General features: G+C 32.9%; 2 protein-coding genes across 4 annotated transcripts; one reads left to right on the forward strand and one right to left on the reverse strand.

The window, feature by feature from the left end:
- The first annotated feature begins 1,764 nt into the window (after positions 1-1,764).
- LOC100785413 (probable protein phosphatase 2C 38) lies at positions 1,765-5,762 on the forward strand. Of its 3 annotated transcripts, none has more exons than XM_006589720.4 (5): positions 1,765-2,242; positions 2,500-3,041; positions 3,266-3,633; positions 5,003-5,239; positions 5,420-5,762. In XM_006589720.4, the coding sequence occupies exons 2-5, from the start codon at positions 2,717-2,719 to the stop codon at positions 5,657-5,659; spliced, it is 1,170 nt and encodes a 389-aa protein (XP_006589783.1). In that variant the 5' UTR covers positions 1,765-2,242; positions 2,500-2,716; the 3' UTR covers positions 5,660-5,762. The 3 variants fall into 3 exon arrangements, with proteins under 3 accessions (XP_006589783.1, XP_003536795.1, XP_040861969.1); XM_003536747.5 differs by having other exon boundaries at positions 1,766-2,242; positions 2,694-3,041; XM_041006035.1 differs by lacking the exon at positions 2,500-3,041 and having other exon boundaries at positions 1,766-2,242.
- Positions 5,763-6,501: 739 nt separating this feature from the next.
- Positions 6,502-9,395, reverse strand: LOC100784881 (CDP-diacylglycerol--glycerol-3-phosphate 3-phosphatidyltransferase 2). The gene is made up of 7 exons (XM_003536746.4): positions 8,793-9,395; positions 8,608-8,705; positions 8,455-8,505; positions 8,255-8,368; positions 7,515-7,571; positions 7,337-7,422; positions 6,502-7,013 (listed from the first exon to the last, which is right to left on the reverse strand). The coding sequence occupies exons 1-7, from the start codon at positions 9,142-9,144 to the stop codon at positions 6,890-6,892; spliced, it is 882 nt and encodes a 293-aa protein (XP_003536794.1). The 5' UTR covers positions 9,145-9,395; the 3' UTR covers positions 6,502-6,889.
- Positions 9,396-12,867: the final 3,472 nt, after the last annotated feature.

Genomic DNA, 12,867 nt, shown 5'->3' on the forward strand with positions numbered 1-12,867 from the left:
TAAAAAATGTTTTGCGAGTGAAAGATTGAATTTAAGACCTATGTTCTATTGATTGCTTAGACGGTACGAAAGTTTACCCCCTTTTAACAATGATTGAATATGAGAACATTGAATCTTTTCACGAGTTTAATACACTTTTTAAGCACTGTTATTATTGTCCTAAATTAATTGGAAACTAGGTTTTTTCCTTTGGTCTCTTTTCTTATGTAATCAGCTCTATCCATAGTTTTACAGTTTTTAATAACTTTTAGTCGATAATAATGTTTTAGGAAGAGTTTGGCAGAGTATGTTGCTGCTACTCTCTCCATTGAGCCTACCTTTTTAATACTGCTTTCTTCAATTGGGTAATGAATGCGGCTGTTTTATGTAGTTTCATTCCATTCTATTCTATCAAGTTAATACAATTGGCGGTAGATTCTTTCTGTTCCGGAACATGTTAGTGCTGCTTGTGAAAAAATCTTCCTATGTGGATCTTTCTTTAAGTTATAGATCTCACTAGTAAAACATTTTTCTAATTTAAACACATCGAAATGAAGGAAACAAATATCAGTAATAATATTTTAAAAAAAAATGCCACTTTTAAAATGTATACATTGCACATTGATTCGGTACCATATCTGTAACCCTTTGTCAGAGCATTAAGAAAATCGAACTTTGCATGAATCTGCTTAATTTTAAGGTATATATGAATCAATAACCTAGCACTTAACTTTGCACATATATAAACAAACATCTACGATTTTTTTAAAAATTACATTGCACAACTTGAATTTTGAAGTCTTGCTAATCCTCTAAAAATCATCCATGAAAAGGGCTATTTTTTCAATGACTTTAGATATGAAACCCAACATTAAACCTAACTAAGAATTCATACATTCTTCGCACCTTATCTCTGAATGAGCAATTCAACAAAACCCACTCGTGTACTATAATTTTTTTGAAATCTGAAACCATTAATAGGAGGGGTGAATTTGACAGCTCAGTGGAAAACCCATCACGAGATCATGTTGGACTATAATGGCTCTAGTTGTGTTCACCAGGAAAAATATCAAGTTAAGTATGCAGGAACTTAGTTCAGCAACTGTTAAGACAAACCAAAAAAAAATGTAGAAAACCAAAATTGTAACTCTAATTAATTGTAAATTTGTCTTCCAATTTTTTGGAACATATAACGAGCAAATTATGTTCATATTATAACAATGTAATATCTTATACTCTTTTTATTAACACTTTTTTTTATTGTTTTTTCATATAATTATCTTGATTAGGGAAGGTCAAAATTATGTTAAAAAAACGAAATATCGAGTATAATTTCATGAAATTTCTAGAATTATGAGAATAATTTACCCTATAACTTATCACATGTGATTTGTTTCTGTATCATGCTCATGAGAAAATCATATATAAGTAATTAGTCTAAATGTTTCATCATTAATATAAATATACAGATTTAAATAACGCCCTTATGCATATAATTAATAATACAAAATATACTTAATATTCATCATAAAATTTATTAGATACAATACAAGCAATGCAAGCTGTTTCAGATAATTTAAGATAACTTAACAAACGCATAACTTATATATATATATATATATATATATATATATATATATATATAGAGAGAGAGAGAGAGAGAGAGAGAGAGAGAGAGAGAGAGAGAGAGAGAGAGAGAGAGAAACAATTATAAATATTTGTTATAAGCAGTACTGAGTATATTCTATAAATAGTGTTGTACATTTTTCATGGAACAACTCTTGACCCTTGGGTCTTTTTTTCAAGTCAAAGATATTTTCAAAAATAGAAAGTGCAAAAGAGAGTAAGGTTTGGGGAAACGCTGGGTTCATTAGATTGTCTGAAGAAAAGGTTGCACTATACTAAATTAAGAAGAGGGAAAGATGAGGAAAAGTTGCCTAAAATGGTGGTTAGTTGGAGGTCAAAGTCTAAACCCCGCCAAGCCAATAAAATTTAGAAAACAAAAACTGCCGAAGCCAAAAGCCCTTTGGAAATTCCTTCCACCACCAAACCAAACCAACTCATTTTGTTCTTCTCTAATTCCCTTTTTTTTTATCATGGAATAAGGAAAGGAGAAACAGACAAACTATACCAATTCCCCCCAAAGCCTTGTCTCTCTTCCAAATCTACAATCAAATCTTCAAACACCTTTTCATCCAATCCTTAAAAATCGTTACAAGGAATTATCAAAATACTAAATTTCTCAACATATCTATCTAAGAAGGTACGATAAAACAAATAAAAATGTTTTCTTTATTATCTACAAATTGATCACATTTTCTTGAGTTTAGAATCTTGCCTTTGCAATTTTAAGAGCTCCGCATGTTTCAATTTGATTGTTTCTGTTCTGGCAATAAACTTTGATGCCACTTGGTTATTGTTCAATTTCATAGTGATTGATGAAACCCCATTCTGGATTTATTTGATAGATGGTTAATGATGGGGTCTCTGAATTGATTATGATCTCAAATCCTGTTGCAGGTTTTGGACACTTCACTAACATCTTTTGATGATTTCCACTTTTACATCTTATGGTGTCAGTATTTCTTAATAGGCATTTGATTTCTAGATCTTGTGACTTGGGCTCAGTTACGTAGATGAGATGGTGTAGATAGGGAAACTAGGCTTTTCCATATTGTCATTGACTTTTATTTAATGAATTATTTGTTGGTCAGTTGTGTATGAGACTATGTAAGGGATGATGGTATCAGCTACAATTAGGCGAATTGTGTCGCCCTGTTGGAGACCATTTGAGGGTGAAATTTCTAGTAGGCATGGAGATGCAAGTGGACGTGCTAATGGTTTGTTGTGGTATAAAGATTCAGGAAGACATTCGAATGGTGAATTCTCAATGGCAGTAATTCAAGCAAACAATTTGTTAGAGGATCAAAGCCAGCTTGAATCTGGCCCCTTGAGCTTAACTGAGGGAAATCCTCAAGGAACTTTTGTTGGTATATACGATGGGCATGGAGGTCCAGAAGCTGCCCGGTTTGTCAATGACCGTTTATTTAAAAATATCAAGAGTATGTTTTTCTTCTTTCTTCATCCTGCAACACAAATTGCTATTTCTGGAAATAACATTAGAAATTGACTGAATTACCAATTTAATCCCTGAAATGGTAAGATATGGTCCTTGGAGTTCTAAATTGTCAATGAATGTAATCTATTTGTGAGCTAATGTCATGTAATGCTCTTAGAAAGTTTGAGTTGGCATGTTTTACTGACTCAATGGTTGATCTTAATGCAGAGTTTACTTCAGAAAATAATGGAATGTCAGCTGATGTTATCAATAAAGCATTCTTGGCAACTGAAGAAGAATTTCTTTCTTTGGTAGAGAATCAGTGGCTGCACAAGCCGCTAATAGCATCAGTTGGATCTTGCTGTTTGATAGGCATAATATGTAGTGGGGAGCTCTATATTGCAAATGCAGGAGATTCTCGAGCAGTATTAGGTAGACTGGATGAGGCTACGAAAGATATTAAAGCTATTCAACTATCCGCGGAGCACAATGCTAGCCGTGCATCTGTCAGAGAAGAGTTGCGCTCATTGCATCCTAATGATCCGCAGATTGTCGTTATGAAGCACCGGGTCTGGCGCGTCAAGGGTCTCATTCAGGTGACTTTTCATTTTTATCTCAAGATTCATTTTCTTTATTCGTGGGATACACATGCACACACTCAAGGTCTGTGTTAATCTCAAGATTCAATGTTTTGCTTGGATAACAATTGATCTTTTTTCTTTTTGTACTTAACTATCCTATATTGCTTATTTAGACTTTTCCGTATGTCTCTAACTGCATAAGGCAACCGAATACAAATCTGCTTGAGTTGCAATCTTGTTGAAAGTCTCAGTGATATTCAATTTGTCAGATTATTAGTGCTTTCATGTCTTTAGCAAAACTGGCCTTTGTGGATGCGGTTGTTTGGGAATTAATTTTATATAATGCACAGTGGTTTGCGTTAGGAGGTTATCTTATCTGTTTAGCCAATTTTGTGTTGTGCAATTCTGCACCATTCCACATCATTGCGTCATTACTGGATTGAACAGCCATTTTATTCCTACAACTATTTCACCAACTTCAAACTAGTCCTTGTACTTGAAAACCCCTCCTCAAGTCCTTGAATTATAAAAAAAAATAGCCATGTTTGTCTTCAAACCATCAAAAAGTCAAGCAACACAAAATGAAAAAAAATGTTGAGAAAGATCAGCCTTTTAAATGAATCTTAATACCTCAAGGGATTAGTCTCTCTGGTTTTCAGCCAGAGAATACCCTAGGTTCATGAAAAAATACCAAAAAGTCACTCTAGTCTTTATTTAGGGGATAATGAGATTGATTTTTTTATAGTTTTTTAGGACCTAAAGAGAGGTTTTTTTAAGCAGAAAGATTAATTTGAAGTCAATGGTAAAAGTTAGTGGACTAAAGTCACCGTTCACTTCACTCCCCCATTCCTTTTCGAGGCGTATTCTGTTTCTTGTTAATACACTAGCCTCATTCGAGGCTTCCAATTATGTTATTTTGTGGCCCACGTAGAGAACTCATGAATATGTTTGTAGTAGTTTGAATGAATGTATGGTGATTTATGGCTCTAGCGTTCTTGTTGGCCAAGTTGGTTTTGCCTTGGCACTAGGTAAGTTTGTTTTCTTGTGATCTCAAGGGTTACAAAATCTTGCAAACAGCCTCTCTGCTTGTGGTAAGGTTGTGTATACCTACCCTTTTCAGACCCCACAGGGTGAGAGCCTCATGCACTAAGCCTCCCTTGTGTTATTGTAATTTGTTAATAGGCAATAGCTAGCAAATACATAGAAAGGAACTTTAGTGATATATGTGACTGCTACCAAGAAACTTTGTAGGAATTAACTAGTGTGATTTACTTGTAAATCTAATTACTTTATAAGTGCTTCTTTGTATAAAGGAAATTTAATGGCATAGCCAGCATGATGAACTGAAGAGTTGTGTTAATCAGAGTGTTTATTTATATTGTAGATTTCAAGATCCATTGGTGATGCCTATCTAAAGAAGGCGGAGTTTAATAAAGCACCATTATTGCCAAAATTTCGACTCTCAGAACCCTTTGATCAGCCAATCCTTAAAGCTGAACCAGCTATACTAGTACAGCAACTGTGCCCTCAAGATCAGTTTCTTATACTTGCATCAGATGGGTTATGGGAGCGATTGAGCAATCAAGAAGCAGTTAACATTGTTCAGAGCTGTCCTCGTAATGTAGGATTCTAATTTAGTTGAGTTTCCTTTGTATATAACTGTCATAATGTTTATTAATGATTATAACATTAATTGGACTGAAACATTTGTAATTATTTAACATGGCTATAGCTATGGCTGATTTAGGTGACCATTTTTAGTATAAAATAAAATTCTATTAAAGACATGGCTGTGACACAGGGAGCAGCGAAGAAACTTGTGAAAACTGCACTTTGTGAAGCTGCGAAGAAAAGAGAAATGAGATACTCAGACTTGAGAAAGATTGACCGAGGGGTGAGGAGACATTTCCATGATGACATCACGGTTATAGTTTTGTATCTTGATTCAAATTTTTTGTTTCATGCCAATTCACGTGTACCCTTGGTTTCTATCAAAGGAGGTGGTGATAGTGGTTATGATATTGGTATTATAGATGCCTAGTTTGATCAGGAATACGAACCCATTCCTCTCTTAAATATTTGTATTCCAAATGTAAATTTCCCCCTCCCCTGTCATAATAGAATCAAGAAAGAGTTTCCTCTCACACACACTTTTCCTTTTCCACCGAGCTTCTTTTTATGTATCGTGATTGGTTCTCTCCTCTCTTTATTAATTCTGCAGAAGACTCTGGGTCTAACAATAACAGGTTATTGTGCATAATATAAAGTAATAATATAATATAACATTATAATTATATTTTTAGCATAAACAGATTTAAGTTATTTCATATATTTAATTTATTGAATTATATTATTGAATATTGAATTTAATTGATATACATTATTACCATTAAAAAAAAATTATTGGTTAACGATCTAAAAACTATTGGTGTATAATAGTTTTTTTTTACCAAAGTGTATAGCAATTAACTCCTTAAATATTGGCTTTTTTATTAATTAAATACATATTAGAATTAATTTGTATAAATAAGAGTTTAATTTTATTTAATTGATAATATTTATTTGGTTTTTTTATTGTTCCGAAATAAGATTTCTCCTAAAGTTAAAGATTTCCTATTCAAGAGTATAAAATATATCGTCTTTTGCAAATTAATACACACAACATTATATTATTGGGAACGCACACCGTAGATATATAAAAAGAAATTATTGCACAGGGGTGCCAATAGGAAAAAAGGGTGTGCAAATGACAATGGCCTTATTGTATGCTCACAACGTAGATGTAAGAGCACATGAAAATCAAAGCAAATTAACCGTGCGTTAATTTTGAAATTCGACTGTTGTGTTTATGCATCGTTGAACTATATCAGAACAAATCAACCATTATACAATAATTCCTGACCTGTTGTGAATTTTCTCTGGTCGCAATTCTCAAACTTTCAATGACTCTAAATTGAGTTAGGGCCTAAAACAAAATGCGTGTGTTCACACTTTCCAAAGCATCAAACGGAGAAGCAAGTGCCTTCATGGATTTGGGGAAAACGTGGGTTACAACTTACAACACAACGTTTTCCCAACACAATCACTGCTGTAACGCTTAAGCATGGCTAGTGGCCCTTATCTTTTTTAGAGGACCAAAAAAATGCGCAGAAAATACACGAGTAGGAGAAATGACACTGCATGGGGTTAGAGATTGCGCAGGAAAAAAAAAAACATTTGCATGCCACTAAAATTGCAGCCCCCTTTCGTGACATTGGTAAATGTTCGCAAGCTACCTCAACAACACCCTCCATATTTTCTTCATATATACAACCAACGACCATAAGGCAAGCCCTGCTGAAGTATAAAGCAAAGCAACACCAGAGCCTACTACAATGGCAGCTCCTCCTCCATGGCTGAAAAGAAAAACGGGAAAAGAGAGAAAGACTCAATCAGAAAATGACAGCTCGGATTCGAAATTTTGAGGTGACAAAAATGAAGGCTTATTACATAAACTGAAAATGACATACAACTTCTAACAAAATCGCACCCGAAGAAACTTTTCCAGACACATACGATTATGTATTACTACTTACATATCTAAAGTTTAGAGACAAATATTAGCAAAAGCTTAGTAAAATATCAAGCCATTTAGAGATGAGTTTTTCGCCTAATTTCTCTTTTTCATAAAATATCTAATGATAATAGGGCATTCTAAGAATGCAAAGAAAACAATTACCTCCAGTCCCGGGTCGCAAGAAGGATGGTTAATGCTGTCATCTGTGTGGCTGTTTTCCACTTCCCCAAGTTATTTACAGCAACAGCCTATTATTTAAAGTTTCACGATATAAGCTCGGGATCAAAACTTTGTGCTAATATAAGGCAGCTGATTCAAGTGTACAGGAGGTAAAACAAACCTCTAAAAGCTTGCTATCCTGGGAAGCAGCCCACTCCCTGACTGCAGACATGGTTATCTATCGAGCAAGTTACAAGAGAAAATTACAAGACATTTGATTCAAAAACTAATACAAAGCCAGCAAATTAGACAAGGTATGATGCCTTGAATGCAAAAGGAGAGACAGGTGAAAGTATGGTTAATTTACCATATAAATATAAATTTCAGTGAAATATGTTTTCATGGTTTGTGTTTAATGAAAACATGCTAAAGAAATTACAACAACTTTACAAACAATGATAACAAAATGATGGACATAATTAGACCATTACAGCTTCCACATCCGGAGCAATATGGAATAATGGTAGGTCATCAACTCTGTGAGCAAGAAAAGTAAGATACCCCAAATATGAATTCTCCTTTCACACATACATAATCACAATAATCATATATTAAAGATTGGATCAGCATGATTTCCAGGAAAAAAAAACTAACCAGCCTTTATTTTGGCTCATTAGCTTCATTCTATAATGTGAAAAATATGGTTGTTTATCATTCAGATTCCGTAACAGTTACAAGAAACATCTGACGAGTTACAAAATAAACATCATATAAACAAAAAAATAACACAGCAGAGATAAGGAAAACGGATATTTAACTAATACGATGCAATGCATGAATTTGGTGATAATGTGCAGGACTCTTGCAAGGTTCCCCCCTTTGAACAAAACCTTTTAAGCAATGCATCACAGAATGGCTTACCTCTCTACCAATTATGGCAATTGCAGGTATAGTGAGTAGCCACGGCGCTTGTCCAAACACACCACCATCCAAAGGTCTAGTACATAATAAGACCAGTGTAGCAGCAACCATAAGCTGCAGTCAACAAGAATTATTTTACATTCAGAACTCACATCACATGTTACTAACCGAAAGTGCCTTGTATTCGTCAAAATACCTACCTTGTCAGCAACTGGATCTAAGAATGCACCGAATGAAGATTTTAACTTCATCTGCATTGCAAAAAGAATAACAATAAGGTTTGTCTTATAACTTGAAAAAGGAAGGTCGAGGTGGTGTTGGGTTCAATTGAATGGGTAATGACTAATGAGTACCTTGCGAGCAAGATAGCCATCAAGCCAATCAGTGATTGATGCAGCGACGAAAATGCTGGTAGTAGCAGCAGTTCCACGCCAACCGTCCATGTAGAAAGCTACATAGAGACGAAAAAAGGCATCAGATAAAATAATTATTATAAGATATAAATAAGGAAAAGGGCGGAATAGAAAATGAAACGCACTAGCAACAAGAAGTGGGACAGCGGCGACACGGCCTAGAGTCAAAATTGTTGGCAACGTAAGCAATTTGGAAGGTTCAGGTTCTGGTTCTGGCTCTGGCTTTGGCTGAGGTTGAGGTTGAGGTTGGGGCACTGACGAACCAAAATCTGTGACAAGACCAGCCCTTCCCAAAGAATAGCATGGGAATTTGTTTCTAGGTGTGAACCCTAGGATTTGATTTTTGGAAGGGGAAAGCATGTACCTGCGGCTGCGGGGGTGTTGGGGTGGGCTTCTCCATGATAAGAGGGGTTTGCTTTTGGTTTTCGCTGTTCGAACGTAGATGGAAGCAGTCGTGCCAAGCTTCAAGCCCGACATCGTCAATCACCAAACTTGTCTAGAGCAAATTCGGCAGAGGCTTCTAGCTACTGTTTGCTTAATTAATGTGAATTGTTCTAAGTTAATAAAAAAAATTAAAATTGAATCATAAATATATAGTTATATTAAATATTTATATAAAAAAAATGTCATATCCTGTCTCAACATAATTGTCACCCATAATGGGTGGACAGAAACCTATGTTGTTAATTTCAACATTTTGCTCACAATTTTTCAATGGTAGATCAAATGCATCGGCTTCGAGCAAAATATAAGTGTATAGATTTATGAGGTGTTTCATATGAGAGAAATTTTTAATTTTTTTAGAAATTTTAGTTTCTTATGTTTGATGTTTGTTTTAAAAAATAACATAGTGTAAAAGAGTGTTTCCTGGAAACATCTTTGAGCTAGTTTTTCAAAAAAAAAAAAAAATCATGTGGGAAGATGAGAATCTAATTTTCTCCAAGTTAAAATTTTGTTTTACTTCAAAGAAAAAGTATCATGTTACTATTATTAGATTAATCAATGTAATAAATAAATAAATAAAGTAAACAAAATAAGACATAACTCTCTTTGATATTAAGGGAACTTAAATAAATAATCCTAAGAGTCTTTATGACTAATTAAACTAATTTTATTCATTCTCGTAAAATATGTTTTCAGGATTTATGATTGTAGTGTTATTATTCATTTGCCTTTTCTATTTTTATAATTTTAAGTAGTTGTCTCCCATTTTTTTGTCGTTCTTAATTTTTGTCTTTTTTATTTACTAACCTAGTTCCTTTTTCTGCTCAATAAGTACTTTTACACTCCATTTAATTACATGATTTATTTAATCTCATGTTTTGTTTTATTTTTAAATGTGTGGTAATCGTGATTTTAAATTGAAATCCATAACCTCAATTATGGCTACAATTTCAATTTATCGCAATCGTCTCACAATTACAATTAGGACCATGTCAACATAATTGTCTCACAAATGCAATTAGGACCATGTTAAACACACTTTTCCACAATTTCCAACTAAGGTGCTAAAGTCTAAAGATACTAATTAGCAATACCCAAAAATACAAATAATGTGTGGCGGAGGTGAAGCTAAGTCGTCTACACTCCTAGATGCCATTATGCTGCCAACATCGCGCATTAGAGAGATTACAAAATGACTAGTGATGTGCTGAGAAACATACATGGGGCTAAATGGTAAATTGAGAAATGTAACTTTATTTATAATGTTTTAATATAAAAAATTAAAATATTAGACATACTTTAAAAACAAAAGACCATATCTAATACTAGAATACCTTTCTTAATTAACAAAAGCAAATTATACTCATTTCTCCTATAATTAGCATTTATTACACTCAGTATTCTTTTTTATTTTTGTATTACTTTGGTCTCGTGTTGATTAACGATTCTACTTTTACATTAAATGACATAATTATCCTTCTCTTTTACAAAACCAAAATAACACTCACTCTCTCCGTTCAACTTTCGATTTCTTCCTTCCATAGAATCCCTAATCTTCATCCCTCTTTGTCTTTTCCACTTTCACCTTTCGCCATGAATCAGATATAGATCTCATCTTCTTTGCCACCAAATTGTCCTCTGTTGTGCTCACTTGTTGTCGTTCTTTGTCGGATCTACGGCCTACGCTGCCCCCAAAGGAAGAACCTCTAGGCATCAACTGTTCTCTGTTTGTGCCGCCGCGGACTCGCCTGATCTTGTGATTAATACCTTAGGCACTAATCTTCTCATCACAAGTTCATTTGTCTCTAAAAAAAAATGTTATTCTTGTCTTTTAGAATGCAAAAAGGTTTAGATCATTTGTCTCTAAAAAAAATGTTATTCTTGTCTTTTAGAATGCAAAAAGGATTAGATGTAAAGTGTAGCACTGATGTTTTTCTTATGTAATTTGTTTTGTTTGTAAAAAGAAAAACTAGATCCCTTTTATTGTTCTGTTTCTAGTAGTTACTGTGTTTCAAGAGCAATGTTGATTTTCTTTTTAATTACTTGAGAAATAAATGGTTCATTTGTTTTGATTTTGTTCCGCCACTCTCGTATCTTAGGCCCTTGATTCATATGGTGTTTAAATGGGTTCACCCGCAATTTTTTTTTAATCCCTTTATCTTTGAATGGCTTACCAAGAAGAAGAAGAAACGAATGATATTTTTGGACAAAAAAAATCATTGAAAATGCCATGTTACCAGGCACATGATCGACTGACATTAGTGGTATTGACGCACCGGGTTAGGGGTTCATAGTGTCATGTAATTCAAACATTCAGAAATGATTTATATAGGATTCTAAGAAAGAGGAATGGTGAGTGTAATAAATGATAACCACCACACTATAATTTGCTCTAAAAACAAACACACACATAAGCGAACACATCAAAACTAATTGCAGTGTGATTTATATTGACCTATGTTAAATGTTTATATTTTTTTCGAATACATGCATTGATTCTAAAATATTTTTAACAATAATTTTTTAAAGTAATTTTCAAAATTAAAATCACTCAAATATTATTTGAGTAATTATTATTTGATATTAATCATGTTAAACAATAATGAAATAAATTTGTTTACATGTTGGTAATGAAAGGTCAGAATCACTTAATTATAAAATTTTAACCAAAAATTTACGGTCAATAAAAAATAAAACGAGAATTATAATGTTATATAATATTAAAATTTCAATACAAACTGTGTCTGTGACTTTGGAAATTTTAGGCACATACTAATTTTATTTCAATTAGGTTGATATTTAATTTCACAAAATGATTTTATTTCAATTAGCTTAGCTTCCACTTCTAGATTTTTAATTTATAAACGTTCAGCTTATTTATAAGTTTTTAGTAGTCTATGAATTAATATTGTCAACTAATGGTATTTTTGAAAAATTATTAGACGATTAAATAAATACTGTACTTTAGAACGGTGTTATTATATTCGGATGGCTACTTTTTATCTTATACTGTGATCATGTTAATAGTTTTTGGCATTCAATAGCCTCAAGGGACGAGGGATTAGAGAATGATTTTTTTGGCATTCAATAGCCTCAAGAGACGAGGGATTAGGGAATGAATATTTGTACGATACAATAGTACGCTCATTGATTCTATTTTATTCTTAAAAAAGGAAATAATCTTCTGAGGTGCTATTTGAGAGAACTAACAAATACTCATAGAATTCTAAATAGAGAACCATTTTGTAGGTCATATAACTCTGTCATCCTTTACTTTTATTATGCAAATTTTTAAAATAAAAAGCTTTTTAATGAGCATCTATGTTTGGAAAACTGATCGATAACCCACCAAAAAAAACATCTTTCGAGATAATTTTATCAACTTTTTGCTAAATAACGAGATAATCATAAATATGATCGAACATTTAGAATAAAAAAAGTTAAAGTTGTGGTTTTTATGTTAACTACGCTAATCTACAATTATCCTACTCTAGGCAAGTTTGTATTCGGTGGTTGACTAAATAAGTTTTATTTGGATTCAAAGAATCTAACAAATTTAAATAATTTTTTTTATCTATTACTAAAAAGATAAAAATAACTCATAATACTAGAAATTATCTATTATTAGAGAAAAATATAATAAAATCATATATTTTTCTATTTATATTATCTTAAAATGAAAATTGAGATATGATAATCCAATTTCACATCTAGGTAGGCTAATATGATTCCTCATTCCTACCTACATAGTACATA

The sequence above is a fragment of the Glycine max genome, chromosome 10, assembly GCF_000004515.6.
Source record: "Glycine max cultivar Williams 82 chromosome 10, Glycine_max_v4.0, whole genome shotgun sequence".
In the NCBI taxonomy this organism is placed as follows: domain Eukaryota; kingdom Viridiplantae; phylum Streptophyta; class Magnoliopsida; order Fabales; family Fabaceae; genus Glycine; species Glycine max.

Excerpts from the sequence above, each read along its gene's own strand:
- LOC100785413 (XM_006589720.4), top strand. The coding sequence starts at position 2,717 with ATGATGGTATCAGCTACAATTAGGCGAATTGTGTCGCCCTGTTGGAGA. Across the intron at positions 3,042-3,265 it reads TTTATTTAAAAATATCAAGA|AGTTTACTTCAGAAAATAAT; the intron begins GTATGTTTTTCT and ends ATCTTAATGCAG. Across the intron at positions 5,240-5,419 it reads TTCAGAGCTGTCCTCGTAAT|GGAGCAGCGAAGAAACTTGT; the intron begins GTAGGATTCTAA and ends GCTGTGACACAG.
- LOC100784881 (XM_003536746.4), bottom strand. The coding sequence starts at position 9,144 with ATGTCGGGCTTGAAGCTTGGCACGACTGCTTCCATCTACGTTCGAACA. Across the intron at positions 8,706-8,792 it reads TGTCCCACTTCTTGTTGCTA|CTTTCTACATGGACGGTTGG; the intron begins GTGCGTTTCATT and ends GTCTCTATGTAG. Across the intron at positions 7,572-8,254 it reads TTGCCATAATTGGTAGAGAG|ATAACCATGTCTGCAGTCAG; the intron begins GTAAGCCATTCT and ends CTTGCTCGATAG.